We start from the raw sequence: 16,977 nt of genomic DNA, 5'->3' as shown, positions 1-16,977 counted from the left end.
TATTATTGCATTATAAAAATTTATAACTTTAAATCTTTTTATAACCATTATTATACATTAAAAAAAATGTTATGTACATGACTTTTGTACATTGAAAGTATGTGCTACCAATCTATAAAATGTTCAAGTATCAAATCTGATATAACATTTGTATAACGTACTTTGAAATAGACTTTTCAGGGCAAAGGACTCTGGTTCCGTTTTGTTCAGTGTGTTAAAGCAACCGAGCTTTCCACGTTTATAAACTACGCGACAACAATGTCGGAAGCTTACAGCTCCTTAAGTAAAAAATTTACAAATATTTGTTGGCACGCGAGAAAATGTATCGTAACACCTACGTATTGGATTTACAATATTAAAGTCTCTTGAAATATGGTACAAGGTATGTGTATACACAACCCTATACTTTCGATTCTCGCTCTGGGTAACATTTTCCGAAGTTAACATTCACGAGAGAGAGAGAGAGAACAAAAAAAAAATATCGCGTTTAAAGCTAAGCGAACTAATCTATACATCACGATTAATAATGAATCCCGGCGCTGAACATTTCTGCGAAAAAATATATATTTATTTTGGCATGACTAGTACTGCACGATAGACCCATACTCGTCTCACTGATTCCTCGTCAGGTGACATTTCATTAACGACGGTAACAATTTTTCCCTGCACGTCATGTTGCTGGTGGTCTTGCAGCAATCGCGACTAAATACTTTCTGCAGTTGTTGTAACGTTTTGAAACAGATAACAACGCAGCAACCGCCCGGCTCGTTGTTGCACAGCCGGTCGCTTTGCAAACAACTCGCAACGTCCTCCACTACTTTGGCCGTGTTCTTCCTCTTGGTGTCCAGCGTCGTACTGTTTGAGGAATTCAGACAACATTGCACGTGGTCGCACCTGCATTCGACACACTTGCATATGTCTGCCTCGGCCGTCATCTCCTGCAAAATGTTCCTGCTCTTTCTTAGCTTTGTACTATCTTCCCTATTGATTCTGTTGTTGCGATCAGCGGTCTCTGTACTGGTAGCGATGCTCTCTACCAAGTCAACATTGTCCAAGTGTTGCAAAGACTCCAGCTGATTCTCGACTTGCAACGGATAGGGTTCTGGCTCAACTAAATCGACCAGCGAGTGAACCGCAGTTGGAAGAGCATCTAATTCCGACCAGGATTGTCTTCGTAATGCGGACGGAGTCGCCAAGGCCATAACGTCTACCCAAGGAGAAGGTATTTCTTCTTCGGACGCTATGGCTAACTCGATGGCTTCCGATGGCGTGTTTACAACAGTTTTAGAGTCTAATGACTGGTCCACTTCGTTCGAAGCTCCAGTTTGCAATGTGTTGATGAACGATAAGTTGTCTATCCCGCTGTGAAAGAGCTGAGTGTCGCTGGAGGAATTAATTATATTCGATACATGACTAGCAATAGGGCTATCATTATACAATGTTGCGCCGCTGTTGTCGATCACCGGTTCCACATGCGATCTATCGCTGATTCTCCGGCTCTCGTATTGCTGAACAGCGCTGGTAAAGTCAGCGCCCTCCGATATATGAGCTATAGCATTCTGCAAACCATCCTGTATAATTTTCTGCTCCAAACTTATGGAGTTCTTCACGTTGCTCATTTTATTGTCTATCTCTATCGTCGGAGAGTCCGATGTATATTGCTGGATTTGCTCCCCTGGTAAATTCGAACTATTTATTTCTGTGAATATCTTAAATTTATCGTAATTCTCATTGTTATTAAAATTATCAATCTCGTGTTCGCTAAAATTATTGAGAATAATGCTCTCCGATGCGAGGATTGTAACTGCGGCAGTCTCACTTGAACTATCCAGTCCTTTAGTGGTAATATTGTATTCGAGGTCTTTCTCGAGCCCTTTCTGACTCAATATGTCGATCATATCGTTCGTAGGCGTTGAATGATCGTTCGCGTTTTCATTGGACAAGTAGCTTATACTTTCGGTGGCTTGGGAACTCCTCGAGGCTATTGGGATAAGAGAGTAAGATGGCACGCTTGTATTCTTAGAAGATACTTCTGTGACATTGATTTCCGACTGTAATAGGTCGTTGTTTCTTTGGTTTCCGTTGTCGTCTTGATTTCCCTCCTGTTTCTGTAAGAAAATCATGCAGTGCAATATGCCGGTGCTTAATGCTACTTTGTAAAATCACAATACATACTATTTCATCGTTATTCATTCTTTTATGGGTTTTTAAATGACTTTTTAAGCTATGAGGTGTGGTAAAGGATCGTTTACAGTTTTCATGAGTACACACATAAGGCCGTTCTCCCGTGTGTGTTCTTTTATGCGTTTTCAAATGATGCGATGCTGTGAAAGCTTTACCACATCCCTTCTCTCGACACCTGAAAAAAAGAACATTATTTAATTCCGTATAGTACTTGGATTCAAATTATGCAAACGATGAAGTGTAACGAGATAGCAAGTGTGTGTTCATGTATCGAGTGTAGATTCGTAACGGTAATTCTTCGATAAACTACCGACGCGATATTAAACAATCTATTGTATATCGGATAACATACTTGTAAGGTCTTTCTTGAGTATGAGTGCGAATATGTTTCTTGAGATCACTTAGAGTAGTGAAGAATTTAACGCATCCAGTCTCTTCGCAGTTGAACGTGTTGCCGCTGTGAAGTCTTTGGTGAGCTCTCAGTCTGTAAAGGGTATTGAATGCTTTCTCGCAGCCTTTGTGATTGCATTCGAAGGGTTTTACTTTAGTATGTACTCTAATGTGAATCTTTAGGCTGTACGACGTGAGAAAGGCCTTGCCGCAACTCGGTTCTGCGCATTTAAATCGATACTCGCCTGAAAGTTTTGAGAATTCCCTCCACATAAAAAGTTTGCTGGACGACTATCTATCGCTTGCAGTATCTGAAAGCCATGCAGGTCGAAGCAATCCCTTTATACCAGCAGTGATGACTTCATAACGAGTAAAACTATATGTAAAGATCTTTCGTAAAGCACAAGCACATTCCATGTACATTTATACGGCGAAAGTAAGAGTGAAATTGAAACGAACTCACCTGCTTTCCTTCATCCTTAGGAAGCACAAACAGACAGACAAACTCGTGTTATTTTAGACAAGTAAGCGAATCATGCGAAGCACATAATGTTATTATTATGAGAAACATAGAGAAATATTATTATTTCAGTCTATATTCTGATGTTTCTATGTTAATGTTACAAATGCTCAACACTTTCTTTAGATTCTTTATTACAGGATGAAATGTGTTTAGCTCCAACAAGTTGTATTAATACAGGTGTCTTACCTTTATGAGTTTTCATGTGAGTTCTCAAATTCCCAACTGTGCTATATGTCCTATTACAACCATTGTATTCACAGGTATACCGGCCAATATGCTTTTGGCTGTTGTTCGAAATTTTGCTCTCAATAGCAATAGTTTCGTGAACGGATTCGTTCGATAATAAATCATCGTGATCAGAATGAATTCGCATATAAATCTCATGAGGGCTAATTGTATGATGTATGGACCTATAACCAAAAAATTCATTATATGCAGGCAACACAATATGCGTTTATGTTATGTCTATGTATCTGGTAGCTAAATACACTAATTTTGACAATGTAAACAATATATAAGTGCCAAATGTGACTAACTTCTGGCTGAATGTATTGTTGTTTCTGACTAATCCTGAGCTAAATTTATAATATTCCAACACTGTGCTCTCATGTTTTCTGCACAAGGTAATATATAATAAACAACTAACAAAATACTTGAAATAAAAGTTTCTTTAGCGATAATTACCAACTGTCGAGACTGTCGCGTTTAATAAGATTGTTTAAAACGCTAATAAGAACTGAATTAATTGGAACAGCATGTTGGGAATATACCGAAAACTTCTGCTTTGAAATCGATCGAAGCGTGCGAAACGTAAAGGGAAAAATTGGGGCTCTAATTTCAAAATGCGTTATATCCTTATAAGGTTGGGATAAAAACTACCGCTTGCCATAACTTCTCATTGGTTCGTCCTATTCTTGGTAGGCGATCGATGGCGGGGCCATTTGTTTAATTGAATATAGACAACAAAATACAGGAAGCTCAAGTGATCTTACTCGGTAGTGTTGTCACTAGGTAGCCTTTCATCGATAGGAGTATCATCGTCGGAATACTTCTCGTAATCGAACACCACGCCCTGTTCGTAAACTCTGCCGAAATTCGTTAAATCTAAGCTATCGTCGAGGCAGTCCTGGAGATCATGCGTCACAAGGATATTATCAAAGTTTCCTTCAATATCGTCGGTGTTCTCGTATTCCTGAAATTTTTCGCCTTCCCACGTCGCCATACTTTTTTCTGACTGCACAAAACAAATCACGAGATAACGTGATATAGATGCGCCACCAACTCTCCATAGTAGTTTCTACTATACTCTCTAATCGAACTCTAATTGAATCTAATTGACTGATCGGTGCATCGCATTTCATTTATTCACACCACTCACACAATCGAGATGATCGATAAATTAGAAATTGTTGCGGCAATATATAAAATACAAGTGATTACAAACTTCGGAAATTCCAGATTCCAGAGAGAACGGATTTCCAGTGTGCATGCGTCCGTAAGTTAGTCCGTTGTGAATATAGCTTTAGAAATTTCTGCGGCCACGTTCACAGCGCTGTGTACCGTGATGTGTACACAAGTTTTCTATTCAAATCGTAACGCCCGCCCTTATGCTTCTTTGTACACAATAGGTACAAAATTCGTCTAGAACGCGCGAGAATGCTCATTAACGCATTTTTCTAATAATATTAGTAATATAATATTAGTGTATGCATAAATGTTGTATTCGATCCTTATTACTAGACTGCGGATCTTTATGCATTTACGAAGAAATTAGTTGGGTAAAATATAAAACAGTAAAAGATTTGAAAAATTTGTAATGTTGTTATTAACAAAATCGTTAAGGGATGAAATCAATTTTTTATATTTTGCATGAAGATCCGCAGTCTACTTATTACATTTCAAATATTGCCGCGCTTTCCAGCGTTTCTAATTTCTCGTTCGCACTTTCGTCGTCCTCTTTCGTTCAATGGTCTTGAAAAAGAGATGGAAATACCAATTTAAAGGACCGACAGCCGGCAGTGCCGCGCGTATGTGAGATGACCAGGTCACGAAGATCAAATATTGCATAATTTGGTATGATCCTAACTTATCTATATGTATCTTACAATTAGTTGATCTTAGTTAATCGAACGATCAGCACCGCACTGATATATTCAGTGCAGCACCGTCTGTGATCAAAGGTACCGTCCGGCGCCCGGAGTGTCGCGTCTTGTTATAGCCCTACATTCTTTGACACGACATGCGCAGATAACAGTTTTGACTTTTGATAAGAAACTCGAATTTACGAGCGATGTTATCGTAAGATAGATAAGAAATAATCAGGAATAAACTGCATTTCTCAATCTGCTGGCGTAGAGTAGCTGTAGTGCGTAGTCATCATTGGTATTTGAGATATTTATTCATCAGGTCTGCACATCAACTGGACATTATGTGCTCCAAAAAACCACCGCGGATACTTTCGATACAAAGCCATGTAGTGTCCGGTTACGTGGGTAATAAAAGTGCAATATTTCCACTGCAGGTAAACTAATTTCGTTGTAAATTTGGCTAACATTCTAGAACGCGTTATCATAGTGATCCTCACATAACCGAAAGTATACCCTTATGACGTCGTCTGCTAGTAACACGTTGACAGCTGTGTCGGTCATGCATATATTTAGGTGACACAGTTCTTTGTATACATTGAAAAATTAATTTTGTTTACAATAAAATTGCTTGAGTCGAACGTCATTGGGATTTGTACGATCTAAAAGCTTTAACTCTGCAATTTGGATTACAATGATTAACACTAACCGTACCGGCTACAAGATGTGTCGAATATATATTATTTTATAAAAATTACAAGACTGCACTTATTTAGATTACCCACAATTTTTATAATAATACAAGCAAGTGTCTGTCCAAATTTTTGGCCATTTTTCCAATAATATATACCCAAAGAAATAAATTTCGTAAATAGTTCCTCAAGGAAACATCTTTACAATCTTAATAATACAAATTAGGAATATTAGAACCTGTCATCTTGACGGGTCCCATAAACCTAGTGTTAAATAAAGAAATTTATTGAATAATTTCTGATGTGGAAGCATCTGTATAATTTCAATAATTAAAAATAAAAAATGTGAAACTGGTCATTTGACCGGTCGTGGTACGGTTAGTGTTAAATTACTTTGATGTTATGGGATTTTTGTGGAATGATTGTTAGACAGGCAATGTATTAACTACGTCGTCTTGTCGATTACTTCTCATTGATAATTTCCAATGTCATATTTTGTTTGTGTAAGCGATGCAATGATTGAATTATCATTTCCAAATTCGTTGATCATTTAAACATTTTCTCTGTTCAGTTACTAGGTTTCGAGGTAGATGCAATTAATTCTGTTCAGCTGTCTAATCACAGTGGATACAAGGTTTATAAGGGTCAAATATTAAATGACACAGACTTGGGTGAGAACACTAAAGTTATATTTACATATAGAGAACAGATAGACCATAGGTTCTATCAAGAATTTACTTCCAAAAATTTCTAATGTTTACAGTTACTTTTCAGGGAATCTGATGGATGGATTGGCACAAAACAATTTAGATAATTATACTTATTTACTCACTGGATATGTCGCCTCTGCTTGCTTTTTAAAAAGAATAGCAGGAGTGGTTCGTGCTTTAAAGCAGAAAAATCCTAATCTTATATATGGTAAAAAATGATAGCATACATTCACGTTTTTAGACGATACGAAAAAATGTTAAATTTCAATAATTCACGAAAAAATATGGCGCCTCATTTAAAAAATGAGAAATTAAATAAAAAAATGGCAGAAATTTTTAGACACTCTGTAGATTTTCAATTCATACTAACGACTGACATATTTTTATTCAAGTTTGTGATCCTGTTATGGGCGATAATGGAAAAATGTATGTTCCTGAAGAGTTGAAGGAGATTTATAAAACGGAGATAGTACCGCTGGCGGATATTATCGTACCAAATCAATATGAATTAGAGTACATTGAACAAATATTGTAATTTTATCAGAACGAAAACTATGGCAGCAGTAAATTATTATGAATAATTTTAGGTGGCTGACTGGTATCAAGACTAGCACATGTGAAGAAGTACAAACTGCTATAAAAGTGTTACATAATGCGGGTCCTCACATAGTAGCTGTTTCATCAACAGAAATAGACAATAAATTGACGGCAATATGTAGCACGGTAAAGGGTAATAGATTAATAGAAGCAACCTTGAAATCGTATAAAAGCTCCTTATCTATATTGAACGCCTACAAACAGATTGAATTTCATTTTAGACAATAAAGTAATAAGGATCGACATTCCAAAGATACCAGCCAGCTTCACAGGATCAGGGGATCTTTTCGCTGCACTGTTTTTGGCTCACACATATCTGCAAGATAACGTGAAGAACGCTCTGGAGAAGACCGTGAACTCGTTGCACAACGTCTTGCTCAAGACTTATGAATGTTCTAAAGGTATTCTTTTACTTCAAGTATCTGAATTACTTCTGTAAACAAAAGCATTAGGTCAGTGCAAAAGTGCCCGATTTCGTATTCAAATACAACGAGGAATCGGACACTTTTGTACTGTCTTAATATAAAAAACTAACAACTATATTGATAAATATTCATTAGAGTGCCACGACGAGGGATCAGACCCCGTGAACAAGATCGAACTGCGCTTAATACAAAGCAAGAGGTATATTGAAAGTCCTGAGATGCGTTTACTTGCCGAACCACTGTAATCGATTCTCTCGACTGACTCTTCCATCGGGTTCAATTATTTTTATGCTTCGACAAACGATACAGCATATCAAATACTGTGGGTGGACAATAGATTGTGTCTGTTTGTAAACAGAAAATTAATAAATACCGTTGTTACAAATAGAAGAAAATATATTTACACATACGAATAGTTGGAATCTTTACTAACTGTGATCGAGACGGTGCATCAAAATTACTCGCAGTAATTTTTTAATGTTAAACGGGGTACGATGTTCATCGACTGCAGTTCCTGGAAGAGCAATTTGCAGGCGTAAGGCATAGAGATCGTGGAGACGCACGAACTCGAACGACAACTATGACACCAGCCACTGTACGCCATCAGGCCGCATTTGTTGCACACGTCCACGTCGAATGCATCGCTGGATATCATAAGTCTCTCAATCAACATCATGCTCGCACCGTATCCGATCAAACAATCGCGCTCCATTTCACCTAATCGTAAACCTCCCTCTTTGGCGCGACCCTCGGTTGGCTGTCGCGTTAGTACGGCTCTTGGACCTCGAGCTCTGGCGTGCATCTTGTCTTGCACCATGTGCTTCAATTTTTGGTAATATACCTGCATTTCCAAGTGTCATTATTAGATCTCATTTACATAAATATCCGCAGTTTAGTTATTATTTAATGGAATCACGAAGCTCGAGGAAAGGTAAAGCATCATCAACTCACCGGTCCGGAATAAATATACGCTTGCAACGGCTCCCCTGTGATTCCAGAGTAAAAGAAGTCTTTCCCTAAGTAGTTGTACCCGTGTTTTATCAATTCCTCGCACACATCCTCCACTTTCGAACCCCCGAAGGCTGTGGATTACACAATTATAAATCACACCATGATAAAAAAAAATAAAAACCGTCTTTTTCAACGTTTTCACCGCGGAAAATTAACGTAAAATTTAAGGTTTTACATTTCATGTATTCTGTAAGTATATTACTACCCCCTAGCTATCCTCCCGGTCGAGGTATAGTATTAAAGACGTACCTGTGCCATAATGAAATTGTCCTTTCACAACACCAGCTTTCCCAGCAAGTAATTCTATCAGTTTGCCGACCGTCATACGAGACGGGAAACCGTGCGGATTCATGATCATGTCAGGACATATACCGTAATCGTTGAACGGCATATCCTCTTGTTCCACAATCAAACCTGTACACATATATAAGCATTGGGTAATTTATCTATGATACGAACTGTAAATCAGAGTTAGACATTATTTATTCGTTGTTCGAAATAAGTTTTGCCTAACTCTGCTGCAAATTGCAACGCGTACCGGTTACACCCTTCTGTCCGTGTCGACTACTGAATTTATCACCGATCTCCGGCCTTCGAGTTTGCCTCAACAACAATTTAATTAAGAATGCATCTTCCGCGTTGCTGGAGATCATCACTTTCTCAACATAAGCAGGCACTGGAGCTTTGTAAACAGTTGGAACGTCTTTGTACTCTGTCTGCGCCTGTACATTGCCGGAATTTACTGGGCCGATGTTCGCAGAGGGCGAAGACTTATTTACCATCACCTGTGGAATAAAAATATAAAAAAACAGTACGTGATAGAATACAAAAATTTCATGCTCGATATTAATCCACGAACCTTCCTGTTCTCCATCATTTCACCGGGTGCAGCAATTCCGTCGCTATCGATAACGTCGTGTTTCCAAACAGGCCTCTTTGTGGTTGAGTCTAGTAACGGACCCATTATTCGATCGTACGTTTGATTAGCGTACCTTTTCAAAGTGCATTTTGCGTTTCGGTATATCAAGCACCTTCCGAATCCTCTGTCAATGGACGCCTTATTCAAAATAAGAGCGTCCTCGATATCGTAACCGCTGTAGGACATAACAGCTACCGTTGCATTCTGACCAGCGGGTAGCTTATCGAAATTGATCAACTCTATCGTTCTAGACTTCACCATGGGTGCTTGTGGATACACTAAATTGTACATCAATGTGTCGATACGATTGCGCTGATTATAAGCGATGGTTCCCATCGCTTGTTTACCCATAGCGCACTGGTACGTGTTTCGAGGACTCTGATTATGATGGGGGTACGGTACCAACCCAGCACAAACTCCGAGCAACGTGAACGGTTCTATTTCTAAGTGAGTAGTCTTGTGGTTAATGTGCGATTCGTTGAACGCAATCGAACTGTCGTTTTCTTCGTTCACATCCAAGTACTCGATTAAACCGTCTTGTAAAAAATCCTCGAAGCTATGAACACCCTGTTCAAGTAATTTTAAGTGTTCGTCTTGAACTAGAGGTTGCATGTTGTTAACGATAATGTACGGTCTACATAATCGTCCGCCATCGGAACTGATCTGAATACATCTGTGCTGATGTTGGGTGTATATCGAGACGAAGCCGTTTATGAGACCGTTCCTGCGCAGCAACCGGAAAACATGCACCAGCCTCTGATAATTCTTGACTATCCCCAAAATGTTACCGTTTAGGAAAACCATATAGACGTGCTTGTTATTGATCTCTTCCCCTCCGAGGATGTTAACGTTCTCCACTCCCAGATTGAACGCCAGTCTCACGATCGGTTCCTCGTCGATCTCCGTAGTAATATGTGTCATGAGAGCTAAGTTTTTCACTAAACCACAACCTTCGCCTTCAGGAGTATCGCTGGGACATAGCATCCCCCACTGCGATGGCTGCAAAGATCGTGGACCAGACACTTTTCTCGTTTTCTCGAATTGGGAATTCACTCTCGTCATCATACCGAGCGCAGAAATGTAGGAGAGTCTGGATAACACTTGAGTTACGCCGTGACGTTCCATTCTGAACCGTTTGATGGTCCAATTGCCCTAGCAGATAATACCTTTCTCACGTAAACTGATAATTCGAAATGTATCTCTGGTAGAAGTGTGCGGGAATCGAGTCGCGGTCGCGAAAATTTTGGAATTCTCAAATATATCGGGATTCTCTAATGCTCTTGGGAATTCCGAATATCCTAAGGAATAATCCCGAAAATTTGCGAGAATCCTGATATATTAGAGAACCCGGAAATTATCGGGAATTCCGAAATTTTTACTTACAGAAGATATAGCGAAGGCCAATCCGTTTGTGATTTGGTCCTGTCTCATGTGTTTCACAATGTCAAATTGTGCGGCTTTTATCTTCGGGATGTTCTTGTCAGCGATTTGTTTCAACTAGAAAAACACAACGCTATTCCGATAACTGAATTCACGAGTACTAAAAAATAATTTGATATAATCAATCCATTACCTCCCAATTGAATCTTTTAAACAAATCCTCGAACATCAAAGACAATAAAGAACCAGCTAATTCCAGACGCTTATTACCATAATAATCTCTGTCGTCTATAAGCTTGCCATCAGTTTGTGCCTTCATCACTTTACGAATCATCAAAGCAATATAGGTTGCTTTCATTTTAAAATTAAAATCTACCACCTATAACAGAGAATGCTGTAGCAACATTTCTTGTTGGTGTTTTGTGAGAATCGTTTTCAAATTACTAACTGGAACGTGAGATAAGACATTAGTCGCTAGTATGTCCTTCATTTCGTCGGTGACGCTAGATTTGATTAACGAGTACCTTTTCTGTTTTCTTTTGTTACTGAGGTATCTGAAATGTTATGTATTTGTAATAAGTAGATAGCGGATTTTAAACATTTCCAGTTTGTTGTAATGCAGGTAGATAATTTTTATTTTGCGTAAAGATCCATTGTCTGGTAATAAGATTATTGAAGAAAGAAAATTTTACCTTAGTGCCTGATTTTGTGCAAAGACATTTAAAACGTGGCACTCCTCCAAACTGGGTGCAAACTTCTTCATAAATTCTTCCTCGGTGCCAATCAGTTGCATGATCTCTTGATCACTTACAATTCCCATTGCTTTAAAAATTATTGTTACCGGTATGTCCTTGGATTAAAAATGAATGTTCAAAAATGATATACAGGGTGTCCTAACTAGTACATCTCCTTCATGAAAATAACTATTACTTACATCCTGAAAAATATTGTGTCTCATGTAATATCTCCCTGCTCTGCCCACAATATTCGTTTTTGTCTTCCTCTCGTGAGTAGAACTGTTACAGGATGCTACGATGCAGTTTTTGCTATCCTCTTCTAAAATAATTCTGTTCCTCAACATTTGTTCTTGTATAAGAATCACCTTTTCCTGTCCATTTACTACAAAATAACCGCCAGGATCGTGTGGACATTCGTTCATTTTTGCTAATTCAAAATGGGACTTTCCGTTTAATACACAATTCGAGCTTCTTAACATAATGGGCATTCTGAAAAATAATATTCCATGTAGTTGCAGTAAACAGGAAAATCAAATTAAACTGTATACCTTCCGATCAATAAATTATTCCTAATTATAGGTTGATGTCCCCTAATATATTCAATGTCTACGGTAATTGGGGCTGAGTAATTTAAATCCCTCAAGCGACATTCGTGTGGAGTTGTAGAGCGAGTTACATTGAAACCTTCTTCTACATCTGGCGTACCCACATGAACATTCAAATACCTATCGGAAGAATATATATTAAATAAAAGGATAGTATAAACACACGTAAAATTCGTACAATACGTACTTAACATAAAATAGAGGATCGGCATCGCTCAAAACCTTCTCGTTCGCTTTTACTATCTTTTTTATTTCTACATTTATAAAATAATTGAAGGAATCGATGTGCTGCTTTACGAGACCTTTTCCTTTCAGGAAAGCGGGTACCAGTTTCCATTTGTCCTACAAAGAAATATTTCAAAAATAATTGCCGCGAAAGTATTATTTAGGAAACAAAACATTGGTTTCCTAACCTATATCTTACCTGTATATGTTTCACTATTTTATTATATTTTTGTTCTGATTTTATCCCATCGTGAGCATTGAATTTCATTTCACCCATTTTGTCACTTTAGACAACGTCGTTGAATGGTCAATGAGTAAAAAACTTAGTAAACAATCGTTTTTTCAGTCACACATCGTTTTAACCTCGCAAGTCTCCGGTTCCCATTGGTTCCCATCAACGTGGATCTATTTATGTAAATACTGTATACTAATCTAATAGTGATCATACAATGATACAATATGAAAGAAGTTGACAACGACCCAAGAATCCAATTGAAGAAAATGATTTATGGATTGAAAAGCTAGAGAAGTCATTTTAATATTGACATACGTTCTACTGTATTTATTAATAAATATATAGATAATTGTTTTATTTGTCATCCAACAATCTGTGTACCTGTTTATAAATGTTTTTATATGTTCTATAAATAAGCATTCAGATAAAAATGTTTTCTGGTTGTTTGAATATTTGTTGGAGAAAATCAGAATAATTGCATGATAGATTGTGGACTTTTATGGCCTTTTAAAATTTTTAAATTCGTTACGGAAAATTTTACCTATATAATTTTGATTTCTACAAATACGTTTACGAAATGCAAATGGGAATGTGTATAAATATCCACAGTGTAATGATAAGAAATGAGAGATAGCTGGAGATAGCGTATTTACGTATTTCGCAACACTGAGACACTGACCATCATTTAGTAATGCTGCTCTGTGTATTTATTGTTTCTGAAGGGTATTCGTTATACGGCATCGAATAATTTTCTTATCAATTTACTGTTTCATCGACAGTAGAGTTTGTGTATTTTGAAAACGTGAGCTGAACTTGAAAAATATGAAACTTTGCACGCAGAAATGTTTGGGACCCCTTTTTCGGAGTCTCTTTAAATTGAGTAACAAATTCAACGTAAGATGTTCTTCGCAATATTACAAGATAGATGAGAACATCTTTGGCCTAAATGACGAACAGAAACAGGTTAGTAAATTGGTAACAAAATTAGGTCGCTTCATAAAGGTTATCAATAGACTGTGAAACTTTATGCGGTCATAAATATTTATACGAGCATAGAATTTATTCAATCTTATAACAGGGTACAAATTCAATAAAAATATAGAATATTCTACATCAATCGGTGTGTCGTAATTGTGTAAACCCTAAACTACTGAAGTTGACTAACGTAGCTCCACAATCGTACGATTGATCGAGGATCGATATTTTTCGAAATTCAAATTCAATTATTCCGCCATAATGCGACGTTCAGGTTTTCCGGGAAATTTGAATTCTGCCTTGTAAAATTTAGGAAAACTTTCGAGATTAATTAATATCCTATGTTTAACAGCTGCGAAACTTGGTTTTCAATTTCGTTCAAAAGGAGCTTGCACCGAAGGCTGCAGAGATCGACAAAAAGAATGATTTCGACGATCTCAGAGTGAGTAACGAGAAACAAAAATATCGAACCAAGTTGAATTTAAAATTTAAATAATTTCTGTACAATTATTTCTATGGATTTTAGTCGTTCTGGAAGAAGCTGGGAGACTTAGGTTTATTAGGGATCACGGTGAAACCCGAATATGGTGGTACAGGGGGCACATATCTCGATCATGTTGTTATTATGGAAGAAATGAGCAGAGCGTCAGGATCTATAGCGCTCAGTTATGGCGCGCATTCAAATTTATGTGTCAATCAAATTCACAGAAATGGCACAGAGGAACAGAAGTGCAAATATTTGCCAAAGGTATAACAAATAAAGACAATCTGCAAGCTGAATTTAACGATTTCGACATGTAGATTGTTCATCGTACATCTCAATGATATACCCAATGTATATTGTCATATATGTAACATAACAATTATGATAATAATAGTTATGCAGTGGAGAACACATAGGAGCACTAGCAATGTCAGAAACAGGGTCCGGATCAGACGTGGTCTCGATGAAACTGCGAGCAGAGAAAAAGGGAGACTATTACATTTTAAACGGGAACAAATTTTGGATAACAAACGGTCCCGACGCTGAAACGCTGGTTGTTTATGCGAAGACAAACCCAAATGCTGACAAACCGCAACACGGAGTCACGGCTTTTATCGTGGAAAAAGATTTCGATGGTTTTAGTACTGCTCAGAAGTTAGACAAACTTGGAATGCGAGGGTCTAACACCGGCGAACTCATTTTCCAAGACTGCAAAGTCCCTGGTAATTTGCATAAAAATACTAACGTAAATTATACAGAGTATCTGGGTCACTGTAAATGGTTAATTATCAATTCTAGCAAAGAATATGCTCGGAGAGGTGAATAAAGGCGTGTACGTCCTCTTCAGCGGCCTTGACCTAGAGCGATTGGTATTGGCAGCTGGCCCTTTAGGGTAAAAACCCTTCTCAACACTTCAGTTATTAAAATAATCCTATTACTAAGATTCTCAATGATCGAGCTACATCGAGATGTTTAAAGTTTGAAGATGATGATTCTAAAAGAAGCTATTGCAACGCTGAGGTAGTGTAATGGTTAAAAATAGAGTTGTTAATGTTGCTGAAAAATTTGTTAAGAAATCCTCAGCTGTGATTCGTAGATTCTTAATATTTTAGCTACTAGTAGTTTGTTAATAAGTTTTTTAATTACTGTGCTGTTTGAACGAAGCTTTTATCTTTCTTTAAATGATAATTCTGAAAGAAAATGGTTAGACTATGTAAGCAGAGATAATTTATTTAATATATTGTTTGTATTAGAATACTGCAAGCATGTTGCGACGTGGCGTTTGATTATGCGCATACCAGAAAACAGTTTGGTAAACGCATTGCAGAGTTCCAGCTCATCCAGGTAAACTATTATGAAAGAAACAAAAAATAAATATTTTATGTTAAAATACTGTTTCAGGGGAAAATAGCAGACATGTACACCAGTCTGAGCGCCTGCAGGAGCTATTTATATTCTGTGGCAAGATCCTGCAACGCAGGACACGTCAACCGCAAAGATTGCGCAGCGGTGATACTTTTCATCTCGGAACGAGCCACGGAAGCTGCTCTAAACGCTATCCAAATACTTGGTAAAATAGCTTAGTTGCTCTATGATCGTCTATGAAAGTCCTTCTAAAACCTTTCAATCGTTTTCAGGCGGAAACGGGTTCATAAACGATTATCCAACCGGAAGACTTTTGAGGGACGCGAAATTGTACGAAATTGGCGCTGGTACAAGTGAGGTCCGACGAATGGTGATTAGCAGAGCTGTCAGCGAGGACTACTCGTGAAAAGATTCATTATCTCTTTCTTTTGATTCTTCGTCCATTGATATTGTACATATGCAACTTTGAATTTTTACGGGGTCTCTTGACGCTCCGGTAAGGCAATCTTCGGGAATTTTTGAAAAGAAAGATGTTGGGCACTGAATTTAAACAAAAATGTTCTCTACTTCCTGAGGTATGCGAATACGTATCTAGAAAGTTTAAAAAAGAATACAGCGTACAGAGTCTCTATAAAAATTCTCAAAGATTGCAAATTATCTTCAGCGACTTACACAAGACGCTGCCCGCTTCGAATCCTTTTTATATTTTCTTTTTTACCAATTTCGGGAATAAAGGTGTATATTTTTAATTATTTAACGCGTCGAACCGCTCGCCCCACATGCAATTACATGTACACTGCAACTTATTCCTTCCCCAAGGTGCATCGCACCGTAGGTGCCATTCTTAGCGATCGTTCACGGACCGTATGATAGAGACGACATATCGACGCGGCGATTAATGGGTCATTGGTATTGCCAATCGGCAGAACGACGCTCGTACACTTTCTTTAGGATCGGTGTAAATCGAGATAAATGAGTCACTAGAACGGTCCAGTCTCGGGGACTATGATTGACTAACCTTTCGCGCTATAGGTTGCTAATTTAAGTCAAACTTACGTGTACTCTTTTTCTCTTGGCCGTTCCTGTCGCGGCAACACTCTCTTTTACTCTTTCGCTTTCTCTTTCCACCTGAATCGAGTCTCATTAATCACGGTGCTGCGGGACGAATTAGATCGGTGACAGGGGTGAGAGGAGCCTGCAGAATCGTTCGCAGACGTCACTCGGAGAAAGCACGTCCGCGAACGAAACAGGACAACCCTTTTGGACCGACCGAGTTCCTCGATCATCAACATGGCACTCAAGTTCTCCATAGGCAACTACTACGAGACCTACGTGAGTATAGCAACCACCCTTTACATTCTGCCAAAATCGTTTTCTTACCCCTCTCCTCCCCCGTGACTCTAATACCTCATGATACTTGTCTGAACATTACAGTC

The 16,977-nt window shown here is 38.1% G+C and overlaps 4 protein-coding genes across 9 annotated transcripts; 2 read left to right on the top strand and 2 right to left on the bottom strand.

Annotated features, from left to right (window-relative positions):
• Positions 1 to 57: 57 nt before the first annotated feature.
• LOC143209609 (uncharacterized) lies at positions 58 to 4,519 on the bottom strand. 4 transcript variants are annotated; one of them, XM_076425495.1, is made up of 5 exons: positions 4,090 to 4,519; positions 3,284 to 3,507; positions 2,537 to 2,819; positions 2,176 to 2,359; positions 58 to 2,108 (listed from the first exon to the last, which is right to left on the bottom strand). In XM_076425495.1, exons 1-5 carry the CDS (start codon positions 4,317 to 4,319, stop codon positions 612 to 614), a joined length of 2,418 nt encoding a protein of 805 aa, XP_076281610.1. In that variant the 5' UTR covers positions 4,320 to 4,519; the 3' UTR covers positions 58 to 611. The 4 variants fall into 4 exon arrangements, with proteins under 4 accessions (XP_076281610.1, XP_076281612.1, XP_076281611.1 ...); XM_076425497.1 differs by lacking the exon at positions 4,090 to 4,519 and adding an exon at positions 3,038 to 3,052 and having other exon boundaries at positions 2,537 to 2,885; positions 3,284 to 3,410; XM_076425496.1 differs by lacking the exon at positions 4,090 to 4,519 and adding an exon at positions 3,038 to 3,052 and having other exon boundaries at positions 2,537 to 2,950; positions 3,284 to 3,405.
• A 734-nt stretch (positions 4,520 to 5,253) lies between these two features.
• On the top strand, positions 5,254 to 8,000 carry Pdxk (pyridoxal kinase). The gene is made up of 7 exons (XM_076425543.1): positions 5,254 to 5,618; positions 6,445 to 6,544; positions 6,648 to 6,791; positions 6,976 to 7,096; positions 7,171 to 7,313; positions 7,402 to 7,581; positions 7,741 to 8,000. The coding sequence occupies exons 1-7, from the start codon at positions 5,526 to 5,528 to the stop codon at positions 7,848 to 7,850; spliced, it is 891 nt and encodes a 296-aa protein (XP_076281658.1). The 5' UTR covers positions 5,254 to 5,525; the 3' UTR covers positions 7,851 to 8,000.
• Rpiii128 (RNA polymerase III subunit RpIII128) lies at positions 6,541 to 16,736 on the bottom strand. 3 transcript variants are annotated; one of them, XM_076425466.1, is made up of 15 exons: positions 16,598 to 16,736; positions 12,682 to 12,887; positions 12,445 to 12,599; positions 12,201 to 12,377; positions 11,850 to 12,141; positions 11,608 to 11,765; positions 11,364 to 11,469; positions 11,109 to 11,294; positions 10,919 to 11,032; positions 9,476 to 10,687; positions 9,155 to 9,401; positions 8,866 to 9,030; positions 8,557 to 8,687; positions 8,039 to 8,446; positions 6,541 to 7,949 (listed from the first exon to the last, which is right to left on the bottom strand). In XM_076425466.1, the coding sequence occupies exons 2-14, from the start codon at positions 12,757 to 12,759 to the stop codon at positions 8,063 to 8,065; spliced, it is 3,405 nt and encodes a 1,134-aa protein (XP_076281581.1). In that variant the 5' UTR covers positions 12,760 to 12,887; positions 16,598 to 16,736; the 3' UTR covers positions 6,541 to 7,949; positions 8,039 to 8,062. The 3 variants fall into 3 exon arrangements, with proteins under 3 accessions (XP_076281581.1, XP_076281580.1, XP_076281579.1); XM_076425465.1 differs by lacking the exon at positions 16,598 to 16,736 and adding an exon at positions 13,397 to 13,793; XM_076425464.1 differs by lacking the exon at positions 16,598 to 16,736 and adding an exon at positions 13,259 to 13,390.
• LOC143209616 (isovaleryl-CoA dehydrogenase, mitochondrial) lies at positions 13,397 to 16,634 on the top strand. The gene is made up of 8 exons (XM_076425517.1): positions 13,397 to 13,680; positions 14,045 to 14,134; positions 14,219 to 14,440; positions 14,571 to 14,898; positions 14,975 to 15,068; positions 15,430 to 15,520; positions 15,578 to 15,746; positions 15,814 to 16,634. The coding sequence occupies exons 1-8, from the start codon at positions 13,540 to 13,542 to the stop codon at positions 15,945 to 15,947; spliced, it is 1,269 nt and encodes a 422-aa protein (XP_076281632.1). The 5' UTR covers positions 13,397 to 13,539; the 3' UTR covers positions 15,948 to 16,634.
• Positions 16,737 to 16,977: the final 241 nt, after the last annotated feature.

This window comes from Lasioglossum baleicum, chromosome 6 (genome assembly GCF_051020765.1).
Source record: "Lasioglossum baleicum chromosome 6, iyLasBale1, whole genome shotgun sequence".
Lineage (NCBI taxonomy): Eukaryota > Metazoa > Arthropoda > Insecta > Hymenoptera > Halictidae > Lasioglossum > Lasioglossum baleicum.
Note: the sequence above shows the minus strand (reverse complement) of the source record. Positions and strands in the feature narration are given on the sequence as shown.

Excerpts from the sequence above, each read along its gene's own strand:
- Rpiii128 (XM_076425466.1), bottom strand. The coding sequence starts at position 12,759 with ATGGGTGAAATGAAATTCAATGCTCACGATGGGATAAAATCAGAACAA. Across the intron at positions 9,402-9,475 it reads AAATGATGGAGAACAGGAAG|GTGATGGTAAATAAGTCTTC; the intron begins GTTCGTGGATTA and ends TTTATTCCACAG. Across the intron at positions 8,688-8,865 it reads ACAATTTCATTATGGCACAG|CCTTCGGGGGTTCGAAAGTG; the intron begins GTACGTCTTTAA and ends TGTAATCCACAG.
- LOC143209616 (XM_076425517.1), top strand. The coding sequence starts at position 13,540 with ATGAAACTTTGCACGCAGAAATGTTTGGGACCCCTTTTTCGGAGTCTC. Across the intron at positions 14,135-14,218 it reads ATGATTTCGACGATCTCAGA|TCGTTCTGGAAGAAGCTGGG; the intron begins GTGAGTAACGAG and ends TATGGATTTTAG. Across the intron at positions 15,521-15,577 it reads CAGAGTTCCAGCTCATCCAG|GGGAAAATAGCAGACATGTA; the intron begins GTAAACTATTAT and ends ATACTGTTTCAG.
- Pdxk (XM_076425543.1), top strand. The coding sequence starts at position 5,526 with ATGTGCTCCAAAAAACCACCGCGGATACTTTCGATACAAAGCCATGTA. Across the intron at positions 6,792-6,975 it reads AAATCCTAATCTTATATATG|TTTGTGATCCTGTTATGGGC; the intron begins GTAAAAAATGAT and ends TTTTTATTCAAG. Across the intron at positions 7,314-7,401 it reads AATATGTAGCACGGTAAAGG|ACAATAAAGTAATAAGGATC; the intron begins GTAATAGATTAA and ends ATTTCATTTTAG.
- LOC143209609 (XM_076425495.1), bottom strand. The coding sequence starts at position 4,319 with ATGGCGACGTGGGAAGGCGAAAAATTTCAGGAATACGAGAACACCGAC. Across the intron at positions 2,360-2,536 it reads ACTCAAGAAAGACCTTACAA|GTGTCGAGAGAAGGGATGTG; the intron begins GTATGTTATCCG and ends TCTTTTTTTCAG. Across the intron at positions 2,109-2,175 it reads GAATGAATAACGATGAAATA|AAACAGGAGGGAAATCAAGA; the intron begins GTATGTATTGTG and ends ATTTTCTTACAG.